Below are 25,058 nucleotides of genomic sequence, written 5' to 3' on the forward strand. Positions count from 1 at the left end.
TACCTATGTAGTTCATGATGAATCCCTGGCCCTTCCCAAAGATGAGCCCGGCAGGGTCCGAGTGGAACTGGATGGTTAGGTCCGGCGTGGACGAGTACAGCTTCTGGGGTCCGCTGTTTCCAAGGTACTGCCCCAAGATGTGGGGCATGACCTCATCACCGTCGTAGATGGTCAGGATGTCGCTGTTGCTTAGGTTCAGGCTTGGGGGACAGAGAGAAGAGGAGGGGTGTTGTGAAGCCAAGTTACAGGCATTCAACAAGGCTTTGATTTCTTTTTTCAAGCAGCACTCATTTTCTTGAGATATACTATGTGTCAGATCCCAAGCTAGGAACTGGGGGTGAGGAAGGCATAGACGGAACCTGTGAACAGGATGTGCTGATCCTTCCTAAAAGCATCGCACACAGATCTGTGGATGGACTGGGCTTTTGAAGACTCATTCATGAAATGACCTTCCCGGCGTGGAGTTCACTGCAGAGTCAAGTGCTGCATTGTCTGTAGAATTGCCTTCAATATCCCCGTCATTAACAACATTTTTTCCTGGGTGAAACTAAGTGCTGGGCATTGAGCCACCTGCTGGGGGTGTGACATGGGTCTTCCATTTTTCTGTGATGCAGAGCAAGCTGACTGCTTGCTAATGATAACTTGCATTCTTATATAAGGTAAAATGATCCTTCCACTCATCGCTGGCAAATTCCTCAAAATCAACCAGCTAATCTATTACGTTTAGGGGACGGAACAGAGAACGGGATGGAGGCACCTTATTCATGAAATATGCTCCAACCTGCCATCACTATTCATAGCATCACAGGATGACACATTTTTAAAGACCCAAACACAATTGAGTACCTTGACACTAAATATTTGGACAGCGATGGACAGTTAATAATCCAGAAAGCACTTCAGTACGGCAAAGAAACCTGTGCTATGTTAGGTGTGCTGGATAAAATTGATCTGTGATTGTAGGAACGCCAGACAATTCAACTTCGGCTGCATCAATCACGGACAGATATTAACTCATGCCTCTTTCCTTCCTTTCTTCTTCTCCACTTCTCTCTTTCTTCCCTTTTTCTCTTATGTCATTCTCCTTTACTTGTATCCCCTCCCTAATATTTCCAAGCACCTACTATGTGCCAGGCACCGTGCTGTGCTCAGAGGACACGAGGAGTCACAGAGCAGTGCTCTGTTTAGACGAGAAAGCCAGGGATAGTGGTAGGAGTTACAGTCAAGGTAGGTGCAGAGAAGTGTGTCTAACTCAGATGGGGGGCATCAGAGAGGCCTCCCTGGAGGAGGTGATCCTCAAGAAAGAGAAGGGGACCACTAGGCAGATAAACAGGAGGTGGGGGGAGAGGGCAGTGCCTGAGGCAGAGGGAAGAAGGGAGAGGGGTCACAACTCCTGAAGGAACTTCCCTGGTGGTCAGTGTGCCTGGCTTTGGGTATAGACATGGAAGCAGGAGTCAGACCATGAAGGATTTAGAGAGACAAGTTTAGGTCACCTGGATGTCAGCTTGCTGGGGATGGGAGACAGTAAAGGATTTTAAACAGGAGCATCCTGACTGAGCAATTCACTGCCAGAGGAGAGGCGTTCCAGGAACTGATGCAGAACCACAACCCCCTCCCACACCCCCCACGCCCCCCGCTTCATCCACTGCCCAAGGGCGGTGTTTGCTGCCACTCCAGGAGCAGGGAGGAGATGTGGAAACCACCCATGTTGTTGGTGCTTCAAGTAGTAAGAACAAAGCAACAGAAACACAAGGCACACTGCTGAAGGTCTGTTTCCAGAGGGCAGGGGACATATTTTATCCACCATAATTCCTCATGTCAAGTTGTCCCAACAGGTGGCTTGGGGAGATTCTAATTGCCCCCATAACCTCCATCAGCTTCCCCGGCACCACCCCCAAACATCCTCTCCTAACAAAAGCTGTGCGCTTGCTTTGCACACAGGACTTCCAGACTAAGCTCCGAGACTCCGCCTACTCCCTGCCAGTTTACAACCAGGCGACAGCCTCTAAACCCCTATTACATTGACATTCTGGGGTCGTCACCTTCTCTTGCACACAGTAGGTGCTCAATAAATGCTATGCTATGAAAGAGTCTGCTGGAGACCCTATATGACAACAGAAACAGTAGGGTTGATGTCAGTTTTTGAACTATGGAAGAGCCTCTTAACTCTAAGTACCATGAAAACATCAATAGCTCATGGAAGTGCTGAATTAGGCTAGTGTGAATGTGGTAGACGGCAGATATTTATTCCATAAGCCAACTTCACAGCCGATCTGCTGGTAACAGTGGATTGCAGACAGAGCACAACGTGGCTTTATTCTATCATTCATTTCAATGATCTCAATGCAGTAGAAGCATCTTCAAGGGTGCAAACAGCTTTCATCTGAAAACCCTAGCACAACTCTCTGTTCTTTCTAAAACAGGAAGGAGCAGTGCTCTGGAAAGAGCACACAGCCTTGGAAATCAGAAAGCTCTGGTTTCATTCTTGGTTTGACACTTTCATGGAGGGCATGTGTTTTCTCTGAAGTTCCTTGTCTGTGAACAGGGCTTAATATTTCCAGTCTATGTCATGGGCTTTCAGAGTGAGGTAAGGCAGGCAGAAGATCTGGGATCAGACTCTAGGTTCACTGATACCACCTGAGCAAGTCTGGTCAAGTCATTCGAATGTTATGTCATGTTGTAATGTTACTACGTGCATCACCACCATCATCACCACCACCACCATCACCATCACTATCACTGTCACCATCACCACCACCACCACCACCATCACCATCACCATCATTCTCTTTTTGGATTGCCATTTACACCAAATGACATCAGATGGCTTATGTCTGTGATTCTCAGCTAAAGGTGGTTTTGCCCCTTGGAGACAGTTGGCCATGTCTAGAGACATGGTTGTCCCAGTGGGGGCGGGGTAGGTATGCCACTGGTGAGTCCATGTCAGGGAGACTGTTAAACATCCTACAATGCACAAGATAGCCTTCCCCCACAATAAAGAATTTGGACCACAATTATCTGGTCCAAAATGTCAACAGTGCTAAGGCGGAGAAACCCTTATTTATGTGAATGCATTTTGTAAACTGTGCAACAAACTATTAAATGCAACTTCTCCTGTCATCCTGGAATTTCAAAGTCCCCTAAGCTAAGAATAAGCCAACAGGGACTAAGCATTCCTACTTTCTAAAGGGATAGACATGGCCGTTGTTTAAGACTGGGTTCTCAGGACTTCCCTGGTGGCTCAGTGGTTAAGAATCCGCTTGCCAATGCAGTGGACAAGGGTTCGAGCCCTGGTCTGGGAAGATCCCACATGCCGCGGAGCAACTAGGCCCGTGAGCCACAATTACTGAGCCTGCGCTCTAGAGCACGCGTGCCACAACTACTGAAGCCTGTGCGCCTAAAGCCCGTGCTCCACAACAAGAGAAGCCACTGCAACGAGAAGCCCGCGCACTGCAAGAAGAGTAGCCCCCGCTCGCCGCAACTAGAGAAAGCCCGCACACAGGAACGAAGACCCAATGTAGCCAAAAATAAATAAATAAATTTATAAAAAAAAAAAAAAAAAGACTGGGTTCTCCAGAAGCTGAGCCTGATCAAAGATGTGAGTGTCTCTTGGAGTCTGGCTTATCTGGGAGGCCACCCCAGGCAGCAGCGGTGGGGAAGTGACACAGAAGGAAGGGAATGAGCCAAAACATGGTGCATAGATGGGCAAGTTCCACTGTGGGCAGTGGGCTCAATCCTGCAGGAGCTGTGAGAGATGGTGCAGAACATACCTTGGGGGAGAGGGAGCTGGGGTATTTATCTTCCAGCTCCCATCCCTCATTGGCTGAAGGCTGCTACAAGGGGTACTAAATCTCCAGCACTTCTGACTTGCCCACGTGGTACCAGAGAAAGCCTTCAGGTGAAGAGGGTTGCAGTAGGAAGCCATCATGAGTACACAGTGGCAAGGGCTACAGGGCTTGGATAAGACACCAATGGCATCTGCTACCACCGTCTATGCAGCTCTTTCAATCTGAGACCTTCACCCACTTCTAGCTTAATGAAGGCAAGGAATTCATTGGGCCATCAAAGAGGCTTGCAGGAAAGGCTGCCTTAAGGGGCAGGTCACTGTGGGAGGGGAACCATAGGGAGGGGAGAAGGTGTATCACCCTCATCTGGTGAAGAGGGCTTCAAAGAAACTCTTGGTGGCTTGACAGTGATTGCATTTGATGTTCACCAAGAAAAGAGTAATGAGAAAAATCAGCCTGGAGCTGCCTGCCTACCTGGGGGCAGAGCAAAGGGAGAAAGGGGGGTGTTGGGAGTGAGCTACCTATCATTGATAAGAATGGGGATGTTTCCTAGGTCTAGATGTGAACCCTGATGAAGGCAGCCACTGTGCATCTCCTTAAAAATGGTCCCACTCTGAAAGGGCAAAGGAATCCAGCAGAGGGGAAGGTCAAGTGCATCCAGGCTCTGCCCATATCAAGCATGCCCCGTAAGAGAGAGGAAAAAAAAAAAAAAATCAGCATTCTACATCTTCTATAATATAACAGTGCAGTGACATTAGACTGTCCTGTGAGAAAGAAGCAGCGCACAAGGCCCTTTCTCATTGCAGAATTCCCAGCCCGAGAAGCCCTGCTGAGGGAAGGGCGAGCTTTTGAAAATGAATAACTTTTAGAGCTGTATGATTATCAGACTGAACTACACTTCTTAGGACCAGAAGACCCATGAAAACAAAGCTTTCAGCCTGAGAAGCAAAAAAAATGGAGAAAGTATGGGAAGGGCAGTGGGAGAAAGAATAAAGTTACTCTCTCCTGTATCCTTCTGGATCCATCTTTTTGAGAGGCTGGTTCCCATGATATATATTCATTTTCCCTCCTGATCCAAAGACGAGCCTGAGTTTTTGCTGGCCCATCCAGCTGTGTTTGATATACTGAGTACATCCAGGGTCCCTGCCGCTGGGCCATCCTCAGCAGCTGAGAGGAAAATGCAGAGACTTAATGGCAGAGAGACTGGCCAAAGGGCAGAGCAGGGTTTTCTGCCGAGGACGGAAGAGAGATGTCAGCCAGATACAATCTGAGGAGGTGCCAAGAAATCAGGGTGTCAGTTTTACTCCAGAACTAGTGGGAGATGGAGTGGCTCCGGCAGGCAGGTGGGTTTGATCTGACTGGAACTGGGTGTAGCAGGTCCCCCACAGGGAGAATTCCATGGGAAGACAGAGCTCCCCAAGGCCAGCCCCTGCATGTGCCAGCCCCTCTTAACTGCCAGAGGGAAAGGCTTTCCTTGGGCACAGGGTCTTGAGCTCCTGCCAGAAGACCTCAGCCTCTGTGTCTCCTCCTACACCACAAGCCACCCCTTTTATTCCTTGGTCTCTGCCATAGGCTTTTCTCCATCTTTCAGCTGGATTGTGGGGCAGGACCTCACGGCTTACTACCTCCATCCTTCCCTGGTCCCAATCCCTCTCCCATCAGCACTCAGGGAAATCCTTCCGAAACACAAACCTGGACCCTTCACTTGACAGTTCAATAGATGAGCAAACACGGTCTATTCATACCATGGAGTCTTACTCAGCCATGAAAAGGAATGAAGTACTGACACACGCTACGACATGGATGAGACTTACAAAAGAGACAGTTTAAAAAAGGCTACATGTTGTGTGATTCCATTTATAAGAAATATCCAGAAGAGGTAAATCCATAGAAACACAAAGCAACTTGGTGATTGCCAAGGGCTAGGGAGACAGGTGAGGAGGATGGAGTGTGATTGCTTAATAGATATGGGTTCGTTTTGGGGATAATGAAAATGTGGTAGTTACACAGCATTGTGAATGCACTAAATACCGCTGAATTGTATATGATAAAACGGTTCACATCATGTTATGTGAATTTCATCTCAATTAAAAAAAAAGCCACCTTACTTTAGGTAAAGTACAAGTTTTTGATCCCAGTGTTAAGACTGTATCTATGTTTTCACCCCCTCCCCTCCTCACAGCCTCATCTCTCCAACCCAATATTCCAACCCAAATATTTTACCCTCCAGCCAGACTGAATTACTTGTCAATCTCGCCAAAGAAGGTGGCCCTTGCCCACCTCTGGGGCTTTCGACATGCTGTTCCCTGGACCCTGTATCCTTCCTTAGCCTTCCCTCTCTAAACCTGGGTAACCCCTCCCATCTTTTACTCTCAGTCTTTCAAGATTCGCTGACGCACAGAGCTCCCCCCTCCCTACCTTGAGTCCGGACTGGAAGCCCCTCTGTGCTCACCCCTCATACGGAGCTCAGCACTCGTGCCCCAATGGCCTGGCATGTCTGCACGAGACCAGAGGCTCCCTGGGGCTGGGGAGCACGTGTGCCTGCTTACAGCTGTGTCCCCAGCTCTTGGCACAGTACTGAGTGTGTGCTGGGTGAATCAGCAGCAGCCCAGAGCGGTTGTCCGGGTCTCAGCCTCAGCTCCCACCCAAGGCGGACTGTGGCTGATGCCGTCTCTGCCTGGGACCCTGACCCCAAATGGATTGTTACCTGTACCAGCCTTGGGAGCGGGACTTCTCTGGCCCTGGCTGCTTTGAGGACTTGCTCCCAGAGGTTAATTTGGAAGGCCTAAGTGATGGGAGCTGCCCCCAATGATTTCTGCCTTACCTGCCTCCTGGACCCCTGTTGCCCACACCCTTCATTCTTCTTAGATATGCAGGTCACCAGAATCAAGCCTGATAACACGACGCCCCTACATGCCTGATAAGCCACTTCAATGTCAACCCATGACCTTGACCAGCTGGGTTCTAGTTTCCTCCCCTCCCCCACCCTGATCCTGCTCCAGGCACATCCCGAGCCCCGTCCAGTGCCTGAGCAAGCATTTGTGGGCACGCCATCCTCTGCTTCCACTTCTGAATTCCTCTTTCAACTCTTCTCTGTATCAGAGCTGTAAAAACACCGGTCCCATGGGTGTTTTGGGACAAAAGGTCTACCAAGACCTCATTTAGCTTTTGAACAACAACATTGCCTACTGAGTATTAAGCACTCAAACAACAATAACCCCGCAAGCTAAGACTTACAACCATCCCCATGTTACAGATAAGGAAACTGAGGCTCAGCCAGGAGAAGCCACCTGTCCAAGGTCACGTAGGAATCAGATTCGGGACTCAAACCAAAGTCTGCCAAGCCAAAGCCTGAGATAGGAACCACTATTTCATATGATGTCCCATGAAAGCCACATATACATGTGTCCAACAAGTGTACCCAGACAAGGACCTACTGTACAGCACAGGGAACTATACTCAATATTTTGTAATAACCTAAAAGGGAAAGGAATCTGAAAAAAAAAAATACAACTGAATCAACCTGCCGTACACCTGAAACTAATAACAACATTGTAAATCAACTATACTTCACTAAAAAAAAAAAAAAAAAGTGTGCCCAGGTTCAGTCTTACCTCAGAAAATGCAAATTAAAAATTACAAATAAAGCCTGCAGGATGAGGAAGCCCTGTTTCACTGCCACCCTGTATCCTGACATGCCTTTTGTTCTCATGACATCATAACTAAAGTTCATTTGAATAATGAAAATAAAAACAAAAATAAACAAATGGAACCTAATTAAACTTAAAAGCTTTTGCACAGCAAAGGAAACCAGAAACAAGACGAAAAGACAACCCTCAGAACGGGAGAAAATATTTGCAAATGAAGCAATGGAAAAAGGATTAATCTCCAAAATATACAAACAGCTCATGGAGCTCAATATCAAAAAAACAAACAACCCAATTAAAAAATGGGTGGAAGATCTAAGTAGGCATTTCACCAAAGAAGACATACAGATGGCCAAGAGGCACATGAAAAGATGCTCAGCATCACTAATTATTAGAGAAATGCAAATCAAAACTACAATGAGGTATCACCTCACACCGGTCAGAATGGCCATCATCAAAAAATTCTACAAACAATAAATGCTGGAGAGGGTGTGCAGAAAAGGGAACCCTCTTGCACTGTTGGTGGGAATGTAAATTGATACAACCACTATGGAGAACAGTATGGAGTTCCCTTAAAAAATTAAAAATGGAACTACCATATCACCCAGTAATCCCACTTCTGGGCATATACCCTGAGAAAACCATAATTCAAAAGGACACATGTACCCCACTGTTCACTGCAGCACTATTTACAATAGCTAGGACATGGAAACAACCTAAATGTCCAATGATAGATGAATGAATAAAGAAGATGGGGTACATATATACAGTGGAATATTACTCAGCCATAAAAAGGAATGAAACTGGGTCATCTGCAGAGATGTAGACGCACCTAGAGTCTGTCATACAGAGTGAAGTAAGCCAGAAAGAGAAAAACAAATACTGTATATTAACACATATATGTGGAGTCTAGAAAAATGGTACAGGTGAACCTATTTGTAGGTCAGGAATAGAGACGCAGACACAGAGAACGGACATGTGGATACGGGGGGGGGGGGAAGGGGAGGGTGGGACGAATTGGGAGATTAGGTTTGACATAAATACACTACCATGTGTAAAATAGATAGCTAGTGGGAACCTGCTGTATAGCACAGGGAGCTCAGCTCAGTGCTCCGTGATGACCTAGATGGGGGGGTGGGGGGTGGGGTGGGAGGGAGGTCCAAGAGGGAGGGGATATGGGTATATATATATATAGCTGATTCGCTTCATTGTACAGCAGAAAATAACACAAATTGTAAAGCAATTTTACTCCAATAAAATTTTTTTTTTGGTCTCCTGAACATTTTACATTTCTTGGTAACAATTTGTTTCATTTTATTGCCAATCACATAGGACAGAGAATGTGATAAAATCAGCATTAAACTGGTTGCTTAGTCTGGGTGGCTTTATTTTAGTGGAATGAGATTTCTGTTATGGTTTTGGAAATATTTTAAAAGAGTCTGGGAAGGATGCTTAAGAAACTGGTATAGCGTTTGCCTTGAGGGAGGGGGCTGGTTGCTGGGGAAGGGTGGGAAACGACTTTCATAGTAGACCCTTTTGTACCTTTAGGTTTTGAATCATGTGAATGTTTTACATTTTCAAAAGGGATAAATACAGCCCGAGGGACCCTCATTATGGCTTTCACTAGGGTCTAGAGAGCCAAAGAGGTGAGGATGGAAGGCAAATTTGAATCTGACACACATTAGCAAGCATATCTTCTCTTGGCCAGCAGAAGGCAGTGTGCGCCTAAGCAAGGTATACGGTGCTATTCCTCTGCAGGGCGCCCCTGCCTTCCCATCCTTACCCCAGCCAACCAGGACCCTGGAAGCGGGGAGAAGGTGGTAGGTGAGCTGCAGTTAATATTCCACAGAAGGTGTAGAAAGAAATGATGAGCACCTTGCTTTGCTTTATTCCCCTCCCAACAAACATCTGACCCTTGCTTAGAAATCTTGCCTTTAAACGTCTTTCCCGAGTAGTATTCATAAGACGATTGTAGGTAGACAAACAAATTTGGAAATGTCTAATGGTTATGCATTTATTTAAATGTGAATTAGAAAAATATATAAATATATGGTTTGCACATCCAACTTCTAATTTCACGGACATTATTTTGTTTACAGGAAGCCAAGAGAAAAAGGCAAGCCAATTTAAAGGGGAAAATAAAAAGCAGCTGGTAGTAGAATTGGACTGTGGAAATAGCAAAAATTAGCCCACAGAATACAGCTCGGTTTCTCAGCCTTCCAAGACTTCCATGAGCTCCACAGATGGGCCCCAGCCCACCTCTGCTGTCTCAAACATCTTTGGATACCAGATCCTTTGTAGCCCCTAGACCTGCCTTAGCCAGGCTGGTCCCCTGTATCTGGAATGCCTCTCCTCTCCTCTCCTCTCCACTTGACATCATTTTATAGGTCCTTCTGTGCTCCTTACACCCTCCTGCATTTATGGTCATATAATAACTAGCCAAGGCTTTCATAAGGCTTCCTCGGTGCCAGGAGCTGTTCCCAGCACTTCAGATGACCATTTCACTTTATCCTTAGACGAACACTCTAAGGACTCCTATTCTCACCTGTTTCACAGATAAGCAAACTGAGCTACCCAGAGGTAAAGAAACACACTGAAGCTCAAACAGCTGGTCATACAGGAGAGCCAGAGTCTAAATCCATGTAGTTGGAAGGCAAGACCCCAGCGGAACCACGGGACTCTACCTGCCCATGTCAGCTCCCACGTTGGGCTGCAAGCTCTCCGAAGGCACATGCCCTGTATCCCTGGAGCCCAGCAGGGCTTGGCACAGGTGAAATAAATGTCATTTACATGGATGAATTATGGTGAATTTATCTGTTTTTTCCAGGTGAGCAAACTGAGGGATTCAATGACTTTCCCAAGAAAACACCATCTTGCAATCAAGGCAGGACCTCCACGGGACAGCAGAAATTGGTGATTAAATACATCGGATTTAAATAAGGGAAAGAAGAGAAGCAGAAGCCATAAATGCAGTTGTAAATGCAACAAAACTTTTATAAAACATTTATATTTTTTCCGAAGGCCTTAAAGAAAGACCTGTTTAGAATTCCTTTGTATTCATTTTCTCATCACGTTCCCTCAGCCACATGGTGAGGTGGTCCAAGAAAATGTACTAATCCCATTTCACAGACAAGTAAACTGACGCCAGAAAGGCCCAGGTCCCAAGGCCTCTGTGCCTTCACGAAGCCACACAGCCAGCACCAGGTGCTCCTCCACACCGTGGAATTGCTGAGGGGCCCTTTGGCCCAGTGCTAATTTGGTTTCAATTTAATTTGATAAAATGGCAGGCGGGACAAGAAACCATGTCACCTCCAAGGAGCATAGAGAAAACCAATCTCTTTGGCTCCCCAAAAGGACCCATTAAAGCGTAAAAAATGAACAGTGTTCTCATTTCCTCTCTGTCCTTCCCTATGTCTTTTCCTTCCTTCCTCTCTTCCTTCTTTCCCCTCCAGATACTCCCCAAGCGCTTGTCTGTGTCGGGCTCAGACCCAGCCCTCGCCCAGTCCTGGCTGCACATAAGAATCTCTAGGGAGATTTAAAAACTCTCAGTGATGTCCAGGCTGGACCCCAGGCCAACTGGACCCTCAGCGTCTCTGGGGGTGGGTCCTGTGCATCAGTGTTGCTGAAATTCCCGAGGAGGTTGTGCCCGCTGCCAGGACTGAAAGCCACTGCCCTGGAAGCTTCAAGGTGGATGAGACCCCATCTCTGTTCTGCCTTTCTTTCCTCCTTTTCCTCCACCTTTTTCCCCCTCCTTGACCAATTCCCCCAAAGAGAAAGAGAAGAGAGAGACCCCCTCACCAGATGTGCCTTTCCTACGGGAACACCTCACGGGCTGAGCTGCCACATCCCTGGACTGAGCCATCTCAGAATGTGGTGGGCAAAGCTTCAGCAAGGTCAACAAGACATTTCACACCCAGCACTGCAGACCAGGGGCAAACCCAACAACACTTTTCAGCTGCTTTGCTGCGAAAGCAGAAAGAAATCAGTCCTCAACCACCCTGGTGGTTTTGCTCCATCTTGAGAGGCAGTGCTAAGAGAATGGACTCTGGGTTCAAATCCTAAGTGTACTGGTTTCTAGCTGGGCGACCTTGAGAAAGTGACTTAACCTCTCTGATCCTCAATGTCCTCACCTGTAAAATGGGGACAATATTTTTGAAAGCTGCAAATAACATAATTAGTGCCAGGAATTCAATTAACATAGCATTGTTTGTCTTTGAAAAAACATATTTACAATGAACTATACAGCCTGCTCAGGGGAGAGAAGGTGTGGTATCAGGAGATCTCATTGAGGGCTCCTCCCCCACCCCCCCACCGCTTCTCTGCTCTGTGACTATGGACAAGTCGCTTGCCCAGCCTGGGCCTCAGTTTCCCCAGATGAAAATCTCAGAATCCACGAATTGTTAAAAAATATATATATATATATATACATATATATATTAACAATGGCTACAGTTCCCTTCTGCTCAGAAGGTTGGACTCCCCATGCTCCCTACCCCCTCCTTCGACAGTAGTTAAGGGATGGATTTGGGAATTCAAGGATTCAGACACAGGCTGGTGAAGCTTGGGTTGCTCAGACCCAAGGGTGGCCCTTCCCTGACTTTCCTCTGTGGCGATGCCCACATCTCTCTTTTTGGATATGAGTTTCCCCAAATTTATAAAATTAGTGGGTGGGACCAGAGGCCTTCTTCATTTTAGGACCTCTAAGTCAGGGTGAAAGAGCTGAACTTGAGAGAGTATAATTAAAGCATAATTAAATTAGAGCTTAATTAAGGGTGGATTGGAATTTGCTATGTTTGTGTGTGTGTGTTGTGTGTGTGGTTTGTATGTGCTATGTGTGGTGTGCATGTGCATGGTGTGTGTGTGGTCTGTTCGTGGTGTGTGATATCTGTGTTGTGTGTGTGTGGTGTGTATGATGTAAGTGGTGTGTGTGTGGTATGTGTGATGTGTGTGGCGTGTGTGATGTGTATGGTGTGTGTGTGTGATATGTGAGTGCACGCACACACACACACACACACGTGTGCAGAGGGAGGTGGGCCCAGGACTCTGCATCACTGCAGGAAGATGTTCCAAGCTGTCGCCAAGCAGGAGCTGACAGCTGCTGGATATGTGTTTCCTGTCACTCCGAATCCCCATCATGACACGTATTCTTGAAGGTATCACCTTGTACAGCCTGATGTGGCTCGTCTGAGCTGCCAAAACACTGACAGAGCGCAGTCTCAGGGAGTGGTAGGAACTGTCCTCCAGGAAAAAAACGAACCGTGTGGAACCTCGAGGACTCACCTGAGCTCTCCCCGGAGGCACAAGATGGGCGTGCAGGGGTTCCCCAGGCGGGGCCACACATCACAGGACCACGCTCAGGGCCTCTGCCGCCACCTGGCTGCCTGACCCCTCCCTCCACCCTCCGCCTATTGCCAGGGTGTGCTGTCTAAACCACGGGTCCGACCGTGTCACTGGCCTGCTCAGAATCTCCAGGGAGGCTGGCTGCCGTCAGGACGTGGTCCCACTACGTGAGGCGGGTCTGGGAGGTGACGCTGGACACGGGCTCAGTGTCAGACAGCCAGGTCCAAACCTGGCAGCCACTGAACCCTCCGAGCATCTGTGTCCTCAGCTATGACATGGGGAACATCATCGTGTGAACGCATCTGTTGTTTACAGAATTAAGTAAGTTGATGGAGGTGATGCACTCAGAAGAGTTTGGCACGCAGTGAGTTATTGTTATCTCCAGGCCTTGGATAACCTAACGCAACACCAGGCGCACCGTGGTGGATCCGAGTAAGTGCTGGGGCACGTCAGGTAGTTACCAGACAAGCAGCCGCAGCTCCCAGGATGTCGGATCTAATTGCATCCGAATGCCGTGGGCTCCTAGGGGTGCACCAGCAAAGCAGGGGCCTGGCTCGAGACAGGGGGTGGTCCCCTCCCAGAGCTGCAAACACCAAGGCTGGGAAGAGCGTGGCATGGCTGAGGAGCAGAGAATGGGCATGTGCTGGGGGAGGACCTGTCCTGGAGCTTGTGTTTCCAAGTTACCACTGACCACAACAATCCCTTGCAAATTGGGAAAGGGGAGTAATCAGTCAGGTAGGGTGCCTGGAGAGTGCCTTAGGATGAAGCCTCTTCATCCCTCAGTGTCAAACCAAAACCCCATGGTCAGGGGCAACGTGTGTGTGTGTGTGTGTGTGTGTGTGTGTGTGTGTGTGGTTGTATAATGGAGTTCAGTTTGTTCACACGTCATGGAAGGAATTAATCACCCTCATCATCAGAGCTGCCAATTAAAGTATTGAGTGTGTGCACGGTATCAGGCCCTTGCCAAGAGTTCTACCTTCTCAGGAACTCTACGAGGTGGGTACCACAGTATTATCCTCCTTTTAAAGATAGGAAACTGAAGCTCAGAGAAGTAAAGTGACTTATCCAAGGTCATACAGCCAATACGTAGAAGTTAGGACCTGAACTCCAGACTTCCTACCACTGGCAAAAAAAGCCTTTTCCTCTTCCTGAAAAAAACTCAGGATCTTTCCAGAGTCCCTCCCACAAGTAGGAAGCATCAGGTAGAGAAAGAAACATTTTCTGAGCTTTCTTTATGCCAGGCACCAAGCCCTGGGTAGAAATCTTGTCTCCTTCACTTCCTAGCTGTGGGATTGTAGGTAAGTTACTTCACTTCTCTGAGGCTTGGTTTCCTCATCGGTAAAATGGGGATAATGATGGCCACCTCCTAGGGTCAGTTGTGCATAGGGATGTCATTTGGAGCTTCGGACTAGGACCAGGAGACCCGAGTTCTAACCCTTATTCCTCTTTGGCTGAGGTAGCCTGAGTGTGAAAATGATTTCAAAGCTCTGCCCCTCTGTGTCCATACCCTTTGCAGGGAGGCTTCCAAGCATGTGCCACCAAGAGGTGGAGTCTTTCTCCTCCCCTTGAATCTGGTCTGGCCCTTGCTTTGTGACTCGCCATAGGATATGGCAGATGATGCTGAGAAAATTCCTAGCCTAGGCTCACTCAAGAGGCCTTGAATGCTTCTGCTCATGGTTGTGGAACCCTGGCCAGTCGCCACAGGAAGGAGCCCGAGCTAACTGTTGGAGAATGAGAGACACGTGGAGCAGAGGTGAGCCATCCCAGGCTAGGGCTGCTTAGACTGTCTGACAGCCAACCCACCCCAAACATGTAAGAAAGGCCAGCCACGATTCACGGAGCCACCTACCTAACCCGCAGCTGCCCAAAGACACAGGAGTGAGCCACCTCAGACCAGAATAACCACCTTGCTGGTCTGTAGACTCATGAGAAATAATACAACTGAGTTTGGGGTAGTTTGTTACACGGCCATAGCTGACTGATAGAATGGTCTTGGGACAGTCTTTTCCCACCTCTGGGTCACAGTTTCCTCATCTGCAACAGGATGGAATTTGGGCTCTATGAACTGTGCTGTTCCTTCTCAGAGTCCCTAGAATGGCTCTCAGATTCCCTAGAATGTTTGGCTCTTCGGAAATCCCTTCTCCCTCCACTAACGGATTGGAAAGCTTTCATTTCTATTGTGGCCATTTCTCCCATGATTTCTGTTGGTGTCTGGATATCTGTGCTCCTGTGGGGCTGCCCTCAAGTCTTAACTCTCCCTTCTTGTCTGGCTCTTGAGCTGAGTTCTTTCCACCCAAAGCAGCTATATCCCTGTTTGATGGACGGAAGTGCCTCCGGACAGGCACTTAATTTTTAGGGCTTGGAGTTAACTTAGCACAGAACAGGCTGGCAGCAGCTGAAGAGAAATACTCCACAGCTATCAATCATATGGTTACTGGGGTTTGTTATTAGGTTCCTTTATTTCCTGGTTGGAGGACTGTGCTGGGGCCCATAAACAGGGAGATATTTGGGGCTGTGCCCCACAGTGGAGCTAAGAAAGGCAAGCTGGAGCTTGGCAATTTTGTTCTTCCAGAAATATATGTAGGTGTCCAGGAAATGGGAGGAGGGCACCTCTCTGAGCCTCAATTTCTTCTGTAAGATGGGGCAAGGGATTTCTCCCTTGTGGAGCACCTCATTACCATTTATTGGGTGGTTATAACACCGGCTTTGGCCTCAGAGATCTGTGTTCAAATCCTGACTTGGCCTCTTTCTAGCTGTGTGACCTTGAGGAAGTGACTTCACCTCTCTGAGCCTGTTTTCCCATCTGTGAAATGGGGGTAATCATAATGTTATCACATAGGTTTCTTAGTGAGAGTTAAATGACTTTACATGGGGAAAGCACTTAGTGACTGGCAAACAGTAAGCACTCAATGAATTTAGACAATGATTTTGATGCTGATGATAACTGTCATTATCATTCATGTAATAATTCCTGCCAAATGTTTAGCCGAAAATCTGGCATATAGTAGGGATGATTATTTGCCTATTTTATGCCAGAAACCTTCCTAAGAACTTTACGTGTTGTTTAATTAACATACACACTCACCATCTCTCTCTCTCTTTCATTCAACAAATATTTATTGAGCACTTACTGTATGCCAGGTCCTGGGGATAAAGTAAACAAAACATCCCATTGTGAGGCAGGGATCACCACCTTCAGTCATCTGCCTGAGGCCGCAGAGCCAGTAAGAAGTACAGTCAGGCTTTAAAGGCAACACTTTTTTGACTCTAGAACCTTCGTGTCTCTTCTGGCATGTGGCATCTTCAAGGTTGGCCCCTGGGCTCGGCTCTTGTGGCCACACTCAAGCTGTCTTTCAGGTCCTAACTCTGACTTGCTGTGTGATGCTGGGCAAGTTACCTCCCCTCTCTGGGCCCCTCCCAGCTCTTCCATTCTAGAATGTCTTCTCCAACCATTCCTTAGTTCTTTTACTCTCCTTTCTATGTTTTACACTTTGAGAGAGCAAGAGTAAGAGAGAAGACAGATTTAAGAAATCCTTAAGGATGTAAAAGATTCAGGCTCAGTTGCATTTTAGGGTAAGCAGCAGATTCCTGATGGAGCTGGGAGGTACATGGTGGATTAGGGACTAGGCATTTGGGGTGTGAAGGAGGTTTAGCCTGGGGGCTCCTGACTCACCTTATACACCCACCCCTTCTTATCTGTAATACTGACAACACAAGGCAGAGGGTTCTAATTAATGTTGTAATTCAGGGCATCCACTGGGTGCTTATTGGTCACTATAACACTGCTTGAGTCCTTTGCTCACAAGGGCCCCTCGGGGAATGCCATTCCCCCATTACAGTTTGACCAATGGACACTCTTCAGAATTCTGCTTGGATGTCACCCTCTCTGTGACATTTCCACAATGCGCAGAGATAAATCCAGTGCCCCACACTGCCCCCGCCCCCGACTCCTTCAGCCACAGCACTTTGCCTGCATCTCGCCAGGTTGTTTATGGCCCTACTTCCCTTCCTGACCTTTGAGTTGCTGGAGGCCTGGGAGCCTTCCTGTTTCATCACTGAGACATATAGCTGGTGCCCCCAAAGGCTGTTCAAGTCAATGAAAGTAGACGTTACAGTGTGTGCACAAACCCTGGCTCTGTCCTTCATTAGCTGTGTGGCCTGAGGAAACTGATTCACTTTTCTGTGCTGTCATTTCCAAATCCATAAAGCGGTGATGATAACAGCTGCCTCACGAGGATTCCTGGCAATTGTAGTCTTCATTTACTAAGCGCCAACTAGGTGCCAGACCCCACGTGATGTGCTTTGCATACATTATCTCTAAATTTGGGTAATTACCCCTCTGTAATTATCTCTACTCACATTAGCGCTAATTTAGGTAATTATTATCTCTACGTAATAATGTTCATGTTCATTATTGCTCATGGGTATAAACGATGCAGCTCAGGGCCTAGAACACAGTAGGTCTTTCATAAATGATGGCTAATTAGAACTGTTATCCTAACACCCACAACACCACAGACCTGCCCAGTGGATGAGGGGGAGAAAAGTCCCCTCTCGCCTGGCACACTCTGGCTGATATCCTCATGACTCAGCAAACATTCCAGCACCTACTATTGGCCACCTATCCAGCCCGGTCAGCAGTGCAAACTCCTTCCCCTTCGCCGATGTGATAAATAACAACTGCAAACACTTAAGCCACGTGAGGGGCCCCGAGGACGGAATTATTTTTACTATCAAACCCAAATTGGTTTACTAAAACTGTCAGCGGAAACCGAGCAAGATAAATTAAACCCAGCAGCTCCTGGGCCTCATGCATTCTTCGCTGGTGAGCCGCTATTTTCACTCTCTCAGTGGGAGGAAGGGGGTGCCGGGTCCAGATGCCGCTCTGGCAAGCGTGAGCCAGGGTTTGCCGGGGAGCCTCGGGCTGGGACCGAAGCGTTCAGCTCCCTTCTGCAAAGGCTTAACCCTGCGAGCTCCTAAACCCCTTCCCCTGCTGCCGAGGTTGGGCAAGTCCAGACTCCCTGATGTGGCCTTCAAGGCCCTGCCTGATCCCACTGCTTCCTTGTTGATGCCACGCCTCCTGTATCTCTGAGCTCCAGACACACAGGGCTTCCTCTAGCTCCTCGCATGAGCTGGTGAAGAACAGAGACCCTGGAGGCAGGGCAAGTGGAGCTGGAATCCCAGCCACGTGATCACAGTCGCTGTTCTACTCTGTAGGCGTCAGTTTACTCCCCGGTAAAATGAAGATAATAGGAGGACCCACTGCATGTGCTTGTTGCGAAGGTGCCTGGGATGTGAACGCCTGGGATGCGTTAAATGCTCAGCATATATTCCATATTACAGACAAATAACAAGAGAGTCACGCTTTCCTGCTTCTGGACCTTAGCACGTGCTGTTCCTTTTGGCTGGAACACTGTTCCCTCCATCTTGGCTCATCTTCTATCTGTCCTTTGGTCTCAGCTCAGCATAGATCAGGGTTTTTCTGCTGCAGCACTGTTGACATTTGGGGTCTGCTAATTCTTCGGTGGGGGCAGCCCTGTGCATTGCAGGATGTTCAGCAGCATCCCTGGCCTCTCCCCACTAGATGCCAGTAGCATCTGCCCCCTCCCAACACATACCAGTTATGACAACCAGAAATGCCTCCAGACATTGCTAAGTGTCCCGGGGTGGGGGGGGGCCAAAATCAGCCCTGGTTGAGAACCGCCCACTTAGAAAAGCTGCTTTCTCAGGAAAGCTTTTTCTCCACGTAAAATCATCCCTGGTTGAGAACCGCCCACTTAGAAAAGTTGCTTTCTCAGGAAAGCTTTTTCTCCACGTCCTGCTAATTTATTTATTTATTTATTTATTTGGCTGCGTTGGGTCTTCGTTGCTGCTTGCCGGCTTGTGGGGGCTACTCTTCGTTGCAGTGCACGGGCTTCTCATTGCGGTGGCTTCTCTTGTTGCAGAGCATGGGCTCTAGGCGCACGGGCTTCAGTAGTGGTGGCACGCGGGATTCAATAGTTGTGGCGCTCTAGAGCGCAGGCTCAGTAGTTGTTGCACACAGGCTTAGTTGCTCCGCAGCATGTGGGATCTTCCCGGCCCAGGGCTCGAACCTGTGTCCCCTGCATTGGCAGGCAGATTCTTAACCACTGTGCCACCAGGGAAGCCCCCTGCTAATTTAGATAAGGGTGTTGAGGGACATCTCAGAGGAGGCAATATGGGAGCAGAGACCTGCAGGAAGCTAGGGAGTGAGCTATATGGATATTCAGGGCAGAGCATTCCAGGGCGGGGTTGGGGGGTAGTGGTAGGAGACAGCCAGTGCAAAGGCCCTGAGGTATGTTTACAGAACAGCAAGGAGGCCGGTGTGGCCAAAAGGAGAAACCAAGGAGGAGAGTGGAAAAAAGTGAAGCAGGAGCCGTAACCAGGGTCAGATCACATAGGGCTTTTGTAAGAACTTCAGCTTTTACTCTGAAAAGAATGAGGAGCTATTGCAGGGTTTGAGGCAGAGCATGATGTGATCACTCAGGGTGCTGGGTTAAAAACAGCCCACAATGGGACAAAAGCAGGAGCAGGGAGACAAGTGAGGATGAGACAGCGGCGGCTTAGACCACGGTGGTGGTGGCAGTGGGGGTGTCAGAGATGTTTCAACTCCAGGCAGATTTAAGTCTTGAGTAGAATCAATGGGATGTACTGAGGCCCTGGGTACAGGTGTAGGAGAAACAGAAGAATCCTGTTCACAGGGAGTGTGCTGGAGCCGGTGGCTCCCACTGGGCCATATGGGCTGACTGTTAAATGTCCAGGCATTTGGTGACCCTGTTGGCTTTGTGTTGGTTGCTTGATATTGGTCACAGTGGGAGTATTTACACCATGGAAATTGGCAAATGTTGCAAATCAGGAAGTTGCTCCCCACCCCACTTGTCAAGAAAAGCCGTTGTGGAACCCTGACCAGTGTTCTCCTGCTCTAGAATAACTCCACATCTTTTGGGTCTGAGCAGCAGGCAGGATGGGTGACTCCTTTCTGAGATGGGAAGATGAGGCGAAATAGGCTTGGAGAAAGAGAATCAAGGGTTTAAGTTTGGGGACACGTTGTTGGAGATGCCTCTTGGACATCCAAGTAAGAGGTAAGAAGGCAGGTGGAAATAAGTTGAATATAGTAGCTGCATCTTCCTTCTAGGATAACTCTGAGGAGCAAATTAATTAACGTTTGGAAAGAACCTTGCAAACAGTGAGTGCTCAATGATGAAAATGGCTTTCTTTTTTTTTTTTTTTTTTTTAATTTTTATTTATTTATTTATTTTGGGCTGTGTTGGGTCTTCGTTTCTGTGCGAGGGCTTTCTCTAGTTGTGGCGAGCGGGGGCCACTCTTCATCGCGGTGCGCGGGCCTCTCACTATCGCGGCCTCTCTTGTTGCAGAGCACAGGCTCCAGACGCGCAGGCTCAGTAGTTGTGGCTCACGGGTCTAGTCGCTCCGCGGCATGTGGGATCTTCCCAGACCAGGGCTCGAACCCGTGTCCCCTGCATTGGCAGGCAGATTCTCAACCACTGCGCCACCAGGGAAGCCCGAAAATGGCTTTCTTTATCACCTCCATGAGAAAGGATATAGACTTGTGGTCCCTCAAGTCTGAATCTGACCAGCAGATACTTTTTGGAGGGGAGGGGGCATTATTTTAACAAATTGAATTTATGTTAGAGAAACGCAAATTAGAACTACAATGAGGGACTTCCCTGGTGGCACAGTGGTTAAGACTCCGCCTGCCAATGCAGGGGACATGGGTTCGAGCCCTGGTCGGGGAAGATCCCACATGCCGCGGAGCAACTAAGCTCGTGTGCCACAACTACTGAGCCTGCGCTCTAGAGCCCATGAGCCACAGCTACGGAGCCCATGTGCCACAACTACTGAAGACCGTGTGCCTAGAGCCCGTGCTCCACAGCAAGAGAAGCCACCACAATGAGAAGCCCGTGCACAGCAACAAAGAGTAGCCCCCGCTCACCGCAACTAGAGAAAGCCCTCGCGCGGCAACAAAGACCCAATGCAGCCAAAAAAAAAAAAAAAAGAAAGAAACTAAAAAAAAAAACCTACAATGAGTTACCACCTCACACCGGTCAGAATGGCCATCATTAAAAAATCTACAAATAATAAACGCTGGAGAGGGTGTGGAGAAAAGGGAACTCTCCTACACTATTAGTGGAAATGTAAATTGGTGCAGCCACTATGGAGAACAGTATGGAGGTTCCTCAAAAAAACTAAAATAGAGTTGCCATATGATCCAGCAATCCTACTCCTGGGCATATATCCAGACAAAACTATAATTCGAAAAGATACATGCACCCCTATGTGCATGTATACATATGTATATATATATATGTATATATATATATACATGTATATGTGTGTATATATACATGTATATATAACAGAATCACTTTGCTGTATGCCAGAAACTAACATTGTAAATCAACTATACTTTAATAAATTTTTTAAAAATTTGAATTTAAATGATGTTAGGTGGGGATGTAGTTCCCACTTCACCACAGTTCCCCCAGCTCTACATTATCTCACACAGCCCCAATTCCCATTTTATGATACTTGCCTGACCCTGCGGGAGTCAGCGTTTGCATCCCCTCTGTTCAAGGCAACCCGTCCCTTTGCAGAGAAGGAGTGTGAAGCCCAGAGAGGCTGGGTGACAGGTCCAGGGTTGCTCAGGGATCACTGTCAGGGCACAGAGGAGGGAACCCAGGGGTCCTCCCTCCTAGCCAACACTCACATCTAGAGTCGCCAAGATGATCAGAAGAAAGTGCCCCCTGCAAGGGTTCCTTTTCTGATGCTAATGCTGGTGGAGGCCTGGCTTTGGGGAAGTATTTCTGCTTAAATGCTCCAGTTTCCTGGATGGGCTGCTGCATCGTGTGCTTTGTAGTGGAAATAAAACCCCATCCCATGTTGAGATGAAGGTTAATTGAATATTTGATGCCTGGAGGGGATGAAAGCAGGGTTCCCATTTTCCTGTTTCCTCTTCCAGGCCTCTGACACCAAGGGGAGACATGGGCCAGTCTTGGTGAAGCAAAACCACCCGTAAGGGATGCATGCTGTGAGGAGAGGATGCTGAGCTGGGCAGAAGGGAGGGGACCACAGACCATGTCTTGGGGCATGGAGCTGGAGGACCTTCAGCAGAAGCCAGGATATCGGGAGTTGATTTCCTCTTCTCCTGGCTCAAGACTGAGGTGGTTTGCCCAGCAACTTCTGGTGGTGGGGTGCTCATCAACTGGGACCATAAATTTATATTTGTCATGAGGGCAGTGGGGAGCCATGGAAGGCTTCCTGGAGGAAGGAGCTTTAGAATGGGGTTTCCTACCACCAGAAAACTAGTAGAGCTCATCAATGAATTCAGTAAAGTTGCAGGATATGAAATTAGTATGCAGAAATCTGTTGCATTTCTATACACTAACAACAGAATATCAGGAAGAGAAATTAAAGAAACAATCCCATTTACCACTGCATCAAAAAGAATAAAATACCTAGAAATCAACCTACCTAAGGAGGCAAAAAATCTGTAGTCAGAAAACTATAAGCCATTGATGAAAGAAATTGAAGATGACACAAACAGATGGAAAGATATACTTGTGTTCTTGGATTGGAAGAATCAATATTGTTAAAATGACTATACTACCCAAGGCAATTACATATTCAATGCAATCCCTATCAAATTACCAATGGCATTTTTCACAGAACTGGAACAAAAAATTTTTAAATTTGTGTGGAAACACAAAAGGCCCCGAACAGCCAAAACAATCTTAAGAAAGAAGAATGGAGCTAGAGGGATCACAATTCCTGGCTTCAGACTATACCACAAAGCTACAGTAATCAAAACAGTATGGTACTGGCACAAAATCTTGCAAATAATTTCCCTCTCACCAGGCTCCTCTGCAAAGCCAAGCAGCACCCAAGTCATGCTTCTCAGACAAGTGGGTTTCTACTTCAGGCTTGAGGGGAGAGCTGACCCCCAGGCTGCATCCAGAGAGGCTCTTCCAAACTTGGCATCCCCCCCACTGTCCCAGCCATGTGTCTGGGTCTGCTGGACAGCCCTTTCTTCTGCTTTTCTAGCCACCACTGTGTGTCTCTGTCCCCTTCTCCTGATTCCTGGGGAGTTAGGGAAAGTTCTGGATGGAGCATCTAATAGGTACCCCCACTGAATATTGGAAACAGCCACACAGCCAGGTAAGTCCATTCATGACAGCATTTCTTCATTCAGCAATCATTTTCTGAGCATCTACTGTGTGTCAGGCTCTGTGTTAGACCCTGAAACAGAGATAAATCAGACCAGGTCCTGACTGCAAGGACCTTCTGGTCTAGCTGAGATAGACAGATAGGAAAATAAACTACTGTGGTACAGAGTGTACATGTTATATTTCCCTCCTCCTCCTGACCATACTAGCCATTCGGTCCTCTGAAAATGCTGTGCCTGCTCTTGCCACAGTGCCTCTGCATACTCTGTTCCTTCTTGGATGAATTCACTCCAATTCATCCTTTAGTTCTGAGCTTTGTCAGATCCTCAGGGAAGGCTTTTCTGACCTTCCTCTTTGTATCAAATCCCCATTATAGAATCTCAGGGCATCAGGCACCTTTCCTTACAGTGCTTAACAAAGCTACATCGATGCAATTCCTCACTTAGTGCCTGTTTCCTTAGGCAACTGACTTTCCTGAGGATAGGAACTCCTTCTGGGTGTGTATGATATTGTCACTTCCTCACCAGAGGGACCCCAGTTCTTTGCACAGTCCCTGACACGCAGTAGATGCTTAATTAATATTGGTTGAAACAATAAAGCAGGAGCAATTTCTTCCCGAACTGGCTGGCCTGGGGGGTCCACCCATCATAAACACTCACAACTGGATATCTAAGAAGATCCGTTTCTCCTCCCCTACGTGGATCTTCCAGACACAATCTTCACCTTCCACGTAGGGCTCTGGCCAGTTTGGGGACAGCACCACCCCGGCCACGGCAGAGAGCTCCCCACCACACATGGCTGTAAAGACACAGACACACACACACATTATTCATAAGGAAGCAGATATGGTGTAACAGTTAAGAGTGTGGTCTATGAAGTCAGACAGTCCATACATGTGTGCGGAATGATTAAATTAGGACTGGCCACCTGCCTCCTTTAGCTGAAATTTGGCAAATGTGGGGCAAGGACATTGTACTGTGGGTTCTGCATCCATGGATTCAACCGACAGGGGATCAGAAATATTTGAAAAAAAATTCCAGAAAGTTTCAAAAAGCAAAACTTGAATTTGCCACTCACCGGCGACTATTCACAAAGCGTTAACATTGCATTTAGGACACTCCCATAGCATTTACATTGTATTTACAACTATTTACATAGTATTTATACTGTATTAGGAATTATAAGTAATCTAGAGATGATTTAAAGTATATGAGAGGGTGTGCCCTTTTATATAAGGGGCTTGAACATCCACGGATTTTGGTATTGGGGGCGCGGGGGTGTGTGTGCCCTGGAACCCGTCCCCTGTGGATACTGAAGGATGACTGTAGTTCTTTCAGGACGAAGGATAGAGTTCAAAGTTTCAAGTGCATCCTTAATAGCCCTCCCCTTGAGCAGGGTGAATAGTGACTAGAGGTGGTACATTCTAGTCAGATGGACCTGGTTCGAGTCTCGCCTCTGCCACCAAAGGCTCTGTGACAAGGCATGTAATAAGTTCCTGGAGCCTCAGGTGCCTCCCTCTGTAGAGCAGGGAGAAAGACCAGTGCTGACTTCACTGGGTTATTCTGAGGCTTAAGTGAGCTCATGGATGTCAAACACAGCACAGCGCCTGGCACAAGGTAAGCGTTCAGTAATTCTTAACGTTACTGTGGAACGCCCTGGCTCTGAACTGGAAGCGGAGATGTGGCTGCACCTGGCACCTGGCCCTTTAAATTTCACTCTGTGTTTACCGCTTTGGAAAATTCTCAGTGTGGCAGAGGCCAAAGCACCAATAAATTCCGCTCTGTTAAACCAGCACATTTAATACAGGGGTCAATCCCTTACCACGGCAAAGCTGTGATTTCACGCCAACCACCATCCAGGTGGCGGCTGCCAGGAGCCAGGGCTCTGTTCATTACTCCACATTCCCCACATGGGTCCAGGCTCGGGGTGGCTCAGTGGCCTTGAACATGGAGAAATAGGGGAGGGCAGGGCACTGGGAGTCCCTGTAGATGAGGATTCCACACAGCTGACATTGTCTAAAGGGGCTCAGGGCACAGGTCTCTGAGAACAGAGAGACCTGAGTTCCATTCCCACCTCTGCCAATTACC

General features: G+C 47.8%; 1 protein-coding gene across 1 annotated transcript in view; it reads right to left on the reverse strand.

The window, feature by feature from the left end:
- The window catches only part of SEZ6L (seizure related 6 homolog like), an 82,972-nt gene that overhangs the window by 35,123 nt on the left and 22,791 nt on the right, over positions 1-25,058 (reverse strand). The window contains exons 9-10 of the mRNA XM_059895248.1: positions 23,631-23,769; positions 4-200 (exon numbers count right to left, since the gene is read on the reverse strand). Coding sequence (XP_059751231.1) covers positions 4-200; positions 23,631-23,769 — 336 coding nt within the window. The remainder of the gene's footprint in view (positions 1-3; positions 201-23,630; positions 23,770-25,058) is intronic.

This window comes from Balaenoptera ricei, chromosome 14 (genome assembly GCF_028023285.1).
Source record: "Balaenoptera ricei isolate mBalRic1 chromosome 14, mBalRic1.hap2, whole genome shotgun sequence".
Taxonomy (NCBI): domain Eukaryota; kingdom Metazoa; phylum Chordata; class Mammalia; order Artiodactyla; family Balaenopteridae; genus Balaenoptera; species Balaenoptera ricei.